At 52.5% G+C, this 8,492-nt stretch overlaps 1 protein-coding gene across 6 annotated transcripts; it reads left to right on the forward strand.

The window, feature by feature from the left end:
- The first annotated feature begins 38 nt into the window (after positions 1 to 38).
- IRF9 (interferon regulatory factor 9) lies at positions 39 to 5,429 on the forward strand. 6 transcript variants are annotated; one of them, XM_040227314.1, is made up of 10 exons: positions 39 to 580; positions 1,365 to 1,545; positions 1,822 to 2,005; positions 2,258 to 2,388; positions 2,477 to 2,570; positions 2,674 to 2,745; positions 3,584 to 3,702; positions 3,808 to 3,925; positions 4,754 to 4,869; positions 4,998 to 5,429. In XM_040227314.1, the coding sequence occupies exons 2-10, from the start codon at positions 1,366 to 1,368 to the stop codon at positions 5,166 to 5,168; spliced, it is 1,185 nt and encodes a 394-aa protein (XP_040083248.1). In that variant the 5' UTR covers positions 39 to 580; position 1,365; the 3' UTR covers positions 5,169 to 5,429. The 6 variants fall into 6 exon arrangements, 4 of the variants coding, with proteins under 4 accessions (XP_040083248.1, XP_040083247.1, XP_040083246.1 ...); XR_005718782.1 differs by having other exon boundaries at positions 3,808 to 4,869; XM_040227313.1 differs by having other exon boundaries at positions 3,584 to 3,925.
- The last annotated feature ends 3,063 nt before the right edge of the window (positions 5,430 to 8,492 follow it).

The following is an 8,492-nucleotide window of genomic DNA, read 5'->3' on the forward strand; positions in this document are numbered from 1 at the left end:
GGGGTGAACAGAGCTTTGTTAAAACTTGTGAGTGGCCAAGGGCAACCCTCCCCATTCAGCCACCTGGCCTGGGCTTCTTCCTTCCCTACCTCCTTTGTTTCTTTCATTGAATTCAGCTAATATCTGGGGTCACCTAGTAGGTACCAAGCAGGCATCATGGGGGGAATATAGATGGGCAAGTGGTACAGAGCTATCCAGAGGCCCCAGGCCAGACTCCAGGACACTGCAGCCTCCCAGGGGAAGCAGCGGCATCACAGAGACGTCAGATACAAGCAAGGGGAATCCTAAGGGAGGAAAGGGAAGGAGCCTGAAGTAGGAGAGGCCCTCCTCCACCTTCTGACAGCAGGATTCCAAAGATAAGGTTCTCAGATGCTGCTTCCCCCTGGTGGTAACCAGTTGCCCTGCAACTCGGAGACCACGTGATTTCAGGGAAAGGGCCCTCCCTGGAGGAGAACTGAAACTAAGGGTGGGGACTGTAGGAAGGGGTGGAGAGATACGGAAGCTGCCCAGCTGGGAGCTGAGCTGAGCTGAGCTGAGCTGAGGTCGGCTGAGCCCTGGGACTGCCTGCACAGCAGCTCAGGTAAGATTAACCAAAAATGGGTATCAGCTTTGGCCTAGGTTTGGAAAGCCTGGCCAGACTGGAGGTGGTGGGTAGGGGCTTCTGGGGACGCCTCTGCTAGACTGAGGGATAGACAGCTGAAGGCCTGGGAGCTAGGGAGCTAGAAGTTTGGCCTGAGTGAAGACTGATCCGGGGCCAGTGTCCCAAGCTCTACAGGCCAAGGGCAGGAGGGCCTGCTATGGGGCTGTTTGGGGAAGAAGACTGCCCCATCTCCTGATTGTTTTCTTGCCTTCTGGCCCTGCCCACTTCCGCCCCCAGCTCTGCCCCAGCCCCCAGCTCTGCCCTAGCCCCCAGCTCTGCCCTAGCCCCCAGCTCCCTGCCCTACCTGCTCCTGGGACAAGCACAGAGGAAGTTTGGGAAACATCAAAGGAGTTGTGAGGGTGGTGGGTGAAGAGGGTTGATGAGACATCTCAGAAGCAGCTACTTGGGGATCAAGATAGGACATCTCACCTGGAGCAGGACACCAGGGGAATTCTCTTCCAAACAGGAGATTCCTGAAAAATATCGAGACAAATGCCTAGGATTTCCCTCCAGATGTCACAGCTTGGGATGTTGAAAGTATTTTTGGTACTTGCTAGTGATAGCAGAAATGAAACAATTCAACCTTAGAATTTTGAGATATGTCTGGAGGCAAAATATAAATGGGATCTCCAGGGGCCTTGGCCAGAAGCCAACCCCAAGGGCCAGGGTCTCACTCTTCCCAAAGTGTCAGTTCCCCTGACACTTCTGTTGCTCTTATCCCCAGGATGGCATCAGGCAGGACGCGCTGCACCCGAAAGCTCCGGAACTGGGTGGTGGAGCAAGTGGAGAGCGGGCAATTCCCAGGAGTGTGCTGGGAGGATGCAGCCAAGACCATGTTCCGGATCCCCTGGAAGCACGCAGGCAAGCAAGACTTCCGGGAGGACCAGGATGCCGCCTTCTTCAAGGTGAAAGGCCTAGAAACTGGCCTCTCAGAGGGAGGGATGGAGCACACGCTGGTGCTGTCACCCTGTAGGATGACAGATAAAGGGGAGATTGGAGGGTAGGACCAGCCCCACGCAAGATGGAAAGGCAAAACTCAGCATGGATCTCGCGGTGGCAACAGCTGAGTGTAAACCTAGCTCGAGCCCTTCTGTGCGAGTGCTCAGGCTGTACATCCATGAAGCCAGCCGGGTCAGTGGTCCATTACCAGTGATCTCTTCTTTACTGCTGCTGTCTTCTAGGCCTGGGCGATATACAAGGGGAAGTACAGGGAGGGGAGCTCGGAAGGCCCTGCCATCTGGAAGACTCGTTTGCGCTGTGCTCTCAACAAAAGTTGTGAATTTGAGGAGGTTCCTGAGATCGGCCATAGGGATGGCGCTGAGCCTTACAAGGTGTACCGGCTGCTGCCACCAGGAACTGTCCCCGGTGGGTGTCCCTATGCCCCACTACTCCTAAAATCAGCAGCTGGGGGTGGAGTGTGGGGGGAAGGATGGAGTTCTGTGCCTCCCGGGAGGGTGGTGGGCCTCCCTCCAGGCCCCTCACTCAGAGATCTGCCCTGTCCTTGGGAAGGGGGTTCCCTGCCCAGTCTTGCCCGTCCTTTCACTGCCTCCTGTCTTTCCCCTTCCTTTTGTGCCCACTTAAGGCTCTGATGTTTGCCTCCCTCTCAACGTTCCACAGCTCAATCAGGGACCCAGAAATTACCATCAAAGCGACCCCACAGTTCTGCGTTCTCTGAGAAGAAAGAGGAAGAGGTTACCACAAAGAACTGCCTACTCAGCCCCTCCTTGCTCCAGGAGCCCCCTCAGAATGTGAGAGCTGGGGAGGGAACCGGGTGGGTCTGAGGGCAGAGCAGTGACTGGGGGCAAGGTGGGCCAACCGCAGGAACTGTGTCTGCAGGAGACGGTGGAGACCAATGGGGGAGCTGGCCGTTTAGACTTTGGGAGCAGCGGAAGCAGCAGCAGCAGCAGCAACAGCCCTGAGCCTCAGGAAGGTACCAAGTACTCTGCCTCTTGTGTCATCCTCCACACCACACCCTCTGGCCCTTGGACTCCCCGGTCCACTCTGAATGACCAGTACCTCTGCCTCCCTTCCAGGTAGGGACACAGCTGAGGCTCTTTTCCAGGGAGAATTGCTGTCCCTGGAGCTTCTGCCCCCTCCAGATTCAGGTACTTGGCGTTTCTGACTCACCCCTGCCCGTCTCCCTTCGTCGTCCTAAGGCCATGCATGTGTTATCTAATCTGTCAGGGCTTGCAGCAGGCTACCTGACCCAGAGGCACTGGTTGCCAGATTCCAGACTCCACACAACTCACTTCTCAAAAATACCCCCTACAAAAAAAAAAAAACAACAACAACACCCCCTACACATTCTCTTCCCTGGAAATCCACTTTGAGATGTTGATTCTGTGGGTTAAGTAGAGGCCTGATCTCTGGGACCCTCTTGTAAACTGTAAGACCCTGGGCATTAAGGCCTCAGTGGAAACCTATGTATTAGCTTCTCTCCTGAGTGCTGGGAGCCAGGGAATTCCCATGGTGTAGTAGTAAAGAATCTGCCTGCAATGCAGGAGACCTGGGTTTGATCCCTGGATTGGGAAGATGCCCTAGAGAAGAAAATGGCAACCCACTCCAATATTCTTGCCTGGAAAATCCCATGGACAGAGGAGCCTGGAAGGCTACAGTCCATAGAGTTGCAAAGAGTCAGACACACACATAAGGGCTGGGAAAGCATGAGTGGAAGACCCCCCGGCTGCTGAGGGTTGGAGGATGAGGATAGGAAAGGCAAGGGTCTTCTCTGTCCTCAGAAGGTACAGCTGCTGCCCCTGCCTCGCAGCCTGCCTGGTGCTCACCAGCCCTCATTTGGTCTCTCTCTGTGAGCCCCATGCTCCTCACCAGCAAAATGAGGATGTTGGATTTGCAAGGCGTCCCTTTTCATTTCTCCAGAACTTCCTGCCAGTCAGTGGGCCCCCGGGAGGGCACTGGTGCAGCTGGCCTTTCTCTGTCTTGCAGACTACTCGCTGCTGCTCACCTTCATCTACAACGGGCGTGTGGTGGGTGAGGCCCAGGTGCAGAGCCTAGACTGCCGCCTCGTGGCTGAGCCCTCAAGCTCCCAGTGCAGCATGGAGCAGGTGATATTTCCCAAACCCGACCCACGCGAGCCCGCCCAGCGCCTGCTGAGCCAGCTCCAGAGAGGGGTCCTGCTGGCCAGCAACTCCCGGGGCCTCTTTGTGCAGCGCCTCTGCCCCATCCCTATCTCCTGGAATGCGCCCCAGATGCCATCTGGCCCGGGTCCGCACCTGCTGCCCATCAACGAGTGCGTGGAGCTCTTCAGAACCAACTACTTCTGCAGAGGTGAGGTTGCTCCAGCCAAGCACCTGAGCCCTTTCCCCCACCTCCACTCCCCGCCTCTGGGCCGGCCATCACCCTATGCTCCCTCCAGCCAATCCCCCAGCACAGTCCAGGCCTGGCCCCTGCACTTGTGTGGTGCACATCCCAGGGCTCAGCCCTGGCAGCCCTGCTTCCTGGGCCAAAGCCACAGAAGAGGAGGCCCAGGTGGAGCCCAGCACCATAATAGCGCATCTCAGGAGCGCCACCACATGGAAGCATACAGTAATTACAAGAAGATGCGCTTTGCACCACACCCCCCTCCCCTGCCAGACACACTCGCACAACGACCATCCACACTTGTGAGAGCTGCGCATGTCACATGTTCTCACCCACTGCTTGAGCTGCCCTCGGGTTCCCCCTCTCCCAACCATGCTGAGAATTCCACTTCCTGCCTCCATTCAGCTCTCACCTGGACCTTGGGACTGGGGCCAGGAATATAGGGGACGCAGAGCGTCAGTGTGGAAGGGAGTGAACAGGCAACCAAGGTGTGGCGTGGCTGTTAGCAGCCAGGGCTGCTGCCAAGAGGACTCTGAGCTCCCCCAGCAGAGAGGTTTCAGGGTGTGTGACGATCGGCTACCCCTGAAGGGGGCCCCTTTCCCTGTTTGTCCTCAGGTGAGTAGCAGTTCGGTTCCTAGCACAAGACGGCAGTCTCACCACCCCCGGCTCCAGCCTTGTTCTCCGAGTGGCCCCATCACCATCCCTCTTCCTCCATTATGGGTTCCTCCTTTGTCCCTCCCTGCCTGGGGCCTTCTGTCTTCTCTTTCTTCCAACTCCTGGCCTTTTCTCTCTCAGACTTGGCCAGATACTTCCAGGGCCTGGGGCCCCCACCCAAGTTTCAGGTGACACTGAATTTCTGGGAGGAGAACCCTGACCCCAGCCACACCTCACAGAGTCTGATTGCGGTGCAGGTGAGTCAGCAGAGCCTGCCTGCACGGGGGTGGTGTGTTCCCGAGAAGAGCGTACTGGGGAAGAAGCCCCGGGGTATAGCATCTGGCCCTGTGGTGCCCACGGACCCCTCTCCTACTTCTCCGCACAGATGGAGCAGGCCTTTGCCCGACGCATGCTGAAGGAGACCCCAGAGGAGCAGGCGGCCACCCTGTCTCTGCTGCAGAGCCTGCAGGACCCGCTGCCTCCTCTCCTCTCTATCCCGCCGGTCTTCTTTGAGACAGCCTCAGCCTCCTTGCTGTCGACCTGCCTCCCCCAGTGAGCGTTCTCATTGGTGGTCTGTGATGACTTTGTGCCTCAGCTCCTCATGGACACCTATTGGTGGGAAACTCAAGAATGACTTTTTTTTCTTTTCCAATTTTGAGATATACCCTCTTTCATCTCTGAGGAACTGAACAGGCAAGTCCAAATGGTGTGAACTCAGTGGGTCTTTCCCTCCGCCCCCAACCCTAAAACCTAGCACTTTATATTTTTGTCTTAGATCTTCACTAAGGATTTAAAATAAAATGTTACTGAAAAAGGACTCCTCATCGGATTCATTGAGAGAAGAAGGCAGCAGGATCACAGGGAGATGATGGAGATGTCACCTGAGAGCAGGGTTCCCAGGGTCTCTTCCTGCTGGTGTCTCTGGGCCCCTCTCCCCTCATCCACCCACAGGTTCTGGCAAGGGAGTTGTCCAGGCTCTGTGGGTTCTGGGCCCAGCTCTGTATTCTCTGGGCAACCAGGACTGGAGGGAAGGTTGGGGTCAGCCACCAAGAAGGGCTCTGAGCCACCTTCTCTCATGGGAAAGTCCAGTGTCCACAGAGGCTAGAGGCCTCTGATTCAGCCCACGGTTGAACTCTTACCTGGAAGCCTCAATGAACAGACCTGAAACCATGAGCTCGGGGCCCTGGGGCCTGGCATGGGAGGACATCAGATGGACGAGGGGCTGAGCCTCCCGTGCCCGAGGCGGATCAGGTCCTGGGGCCTCTCTCCCAGTGTCTGGGGCACCGTCACCGTAACTGAAAGTTGCTGCCATGCTGGTCTCCTTACTCTGCCTGAGCCTTACGTCAGACAGCCTAACCTAGACTGCCATGTCAGCAGCACTCTATTTACGGGGATCCCAGGGGCCCAGATCCACCAACACCTCTCTCCCTTACCTCGTGTTTATCTTGCTCCCAAATTGGAAGTTCTTCTCAAGGCCAGCGGTCCTCCTACCTCTCGACGTTCACCTTCACCAAACTAGTTCACCACTTACCCAACTGCCATAGCCACTGCTTCCCCCCTCCCCATACAGGACACCAGATGGGCAGAGCAGGAACCTCCCAAGCCAGCTCCTTCCTGTGATGTCACTTATATAAGCTTTGAGTGGTTCAGCTACATCATTAAGTCTAAATAGACGTCTAGCTTCTTGAGGAAGTCCTTACTATCTCACCTGACAAACGTCAGCGCTGCTTTGGAGCCTTCCTGCCTCCTTGGACCTTCCTTGTCCCTCCCGAGACAGCCACCTGCATAGGCAGTGAGGAAGTCGGGTGCTGAGTGCGCAGGGGCACAGGCCCTTTACTTCCTGTTCCGTCATACCCCACCTCCAACCCATCAGCTGATTCTAGCATCCCTTTCAGAATTCTCTCCAGAATCTGGCCTCTGCTTCCCTCGCTAAGACTGATTGTTCAACCACTGTTATGTCACACACCTCTTCTTTCTGCTTCCTTCCACATCTTTTCTGCTCCCTCTCTTGTTCACCATCAGTCCATTCTCAACACAGAAGAGATCCTCTTAACACATAAATCTCATCATGTCACTCCTCTGCTCAAAGCTCTCCAATAGTTTTCTGTTCACTCAGGGAAGAGCCCAAATCCTTTCCTTGGCCTCCAAGGCGATGTGACTCCTATCCACCTTTCTAACCTCACCCCTTGCCATTCTTAGTCACTTTGCTCTAGGCTCCTTGAGCCCGCCAAACACATTTCTGCCTCAGGACCTCTGCGCTTGCTAAGTTGTTTTCTGGGTGGTTTTTTTTTTTTTTTTTTTTTGTCAGAAACACTTTTCTTTCAGATAAGCACACTGACTTGCCCCCTTCTCTTCAGAGAGCTTCCCGGAGCACCTGACCCAAATAGCACCCCTCACTATTCCATTATGCTGCCTCATTTTTCTTCACAGCACAGATTATGACCTCATACATTTCTATTTGTCTATTTGATTATCATCACTCCTTTCCTATTCCTTGAGAACAGGGACTTATTTTGTTCATTGCTACACCCCCAGTGCCTGGAGGACTGCCTGATACGTGGTAGGCATGTAATAAATATTTGCTAAGTGAATGAACAAATTACTGTATCACTTATCTCTTAAACTAGGTTATAAGTGCCTTCCTTAAAGGCAGGTACCCCCAAATTTATCATATGTGTGCCCCAGTGTGAACCCTTAGGAACATTGGCACTATATGATCAAAACAATTTGAGGGTGTCATGTAGAAACCAGTTTAGCCAGGCACCATGGAAGGACTGAGAACGCTGGAATTCAGAAGAGTCGAACTCCCAACCAGGCTGCCACTACAGAGCTGTGTGTTCTGGCAGAAACGGTCTGTATGGGCCTCTGTTTTCTCATCATGAAGACAAGTCTTGGACTAGATTTTGGAATCCCATTCAGCCTTAATATTCAGTGGTTGTAAATTTAGGGCAATTGTACATTCATTTGACAAATATTTGCTATGTTTCAGGCACTAAAGGAAAAAACAAGACCCCAGTCTTAAGAGTTCCTGGATTGAAGGAACAAATGAAATAGGGTTAGTTTGGCTCTAATAAGAGCTGAGTGTTTTTTTAATTGAACTACAGTTGATTAACTATTGTTTTAGTTTCAAAAGTACTAAACAAAGTGGTTCAGTTATGTACATTTTTTAAGATGATTTTCATTATAGATTATTGCAAGATACTGAATATAGTTCTGCTATACAGTAGGTCCTTGTTTCTTTTATATATAGTAGTGTGTATCTGTTAATCCCACAATCCTAATTCATCCCTTCCTCCCCTTCCTCCTTTGGTAACCATAAGTTTGTTTTCTATGTCTGTGAGTCTATTCCTGTTTTGTAAATAAGTTCATTTGTATTCTTTTTTAGATCCCATATATGAGTGATATCATATAATATTTGTATTTCTCTGACTTCTCTTAGATAATTTCTAGGTCCATCCATGTTGCTGCAAAGGCATTTTTCATTCTTTTTTATGGCTTAGTAATATTCCATTGTATATGTGTATATACATATACCCCACATCTTCATCTGTTGATGGACACTTAGATTGCTTCCATGTCTTGCCTATTGCAAATAATGCTGTGAACATTGGGGTATGTGTCTTTTCAAATTAAACTTTTTGTCTTTTTTGGAAATCTGCTCAGGAGTGGGATTGCTGGATCATATGGTAACTCTATTTTCAGTTTTAATCGCCATACTGTTTTCCACTATGGCTGCACCAATTTACATTCCCACCAATAGTGTAGGAGGGTTCCCTTTTCTCTACACCCTCTCCAGCACTTATTATTTGTAGACTTCAGTTATGACCATTCTGGTCCATGGAAGGTGGTACTTCACAGTGGTTTTGCTTTGCATTTCTCT

This window comes from Oryx dammah, unplaced genomic scaffold (assembly GCF_014754425.2).
Source record: "Oryx dammah isolate SB20612 unplaced genomic scaffold, SCBI_Odam_1.1 HiC_scaffold_26, whole genome shotgun sequence".
Taxonomy (NCBI): domain Eukaryota; kingdom Metazoa; phylum Chordata; class Mammalia; order Artiodactyla; family Bovidae; genus Oryx; species Oryx dammah.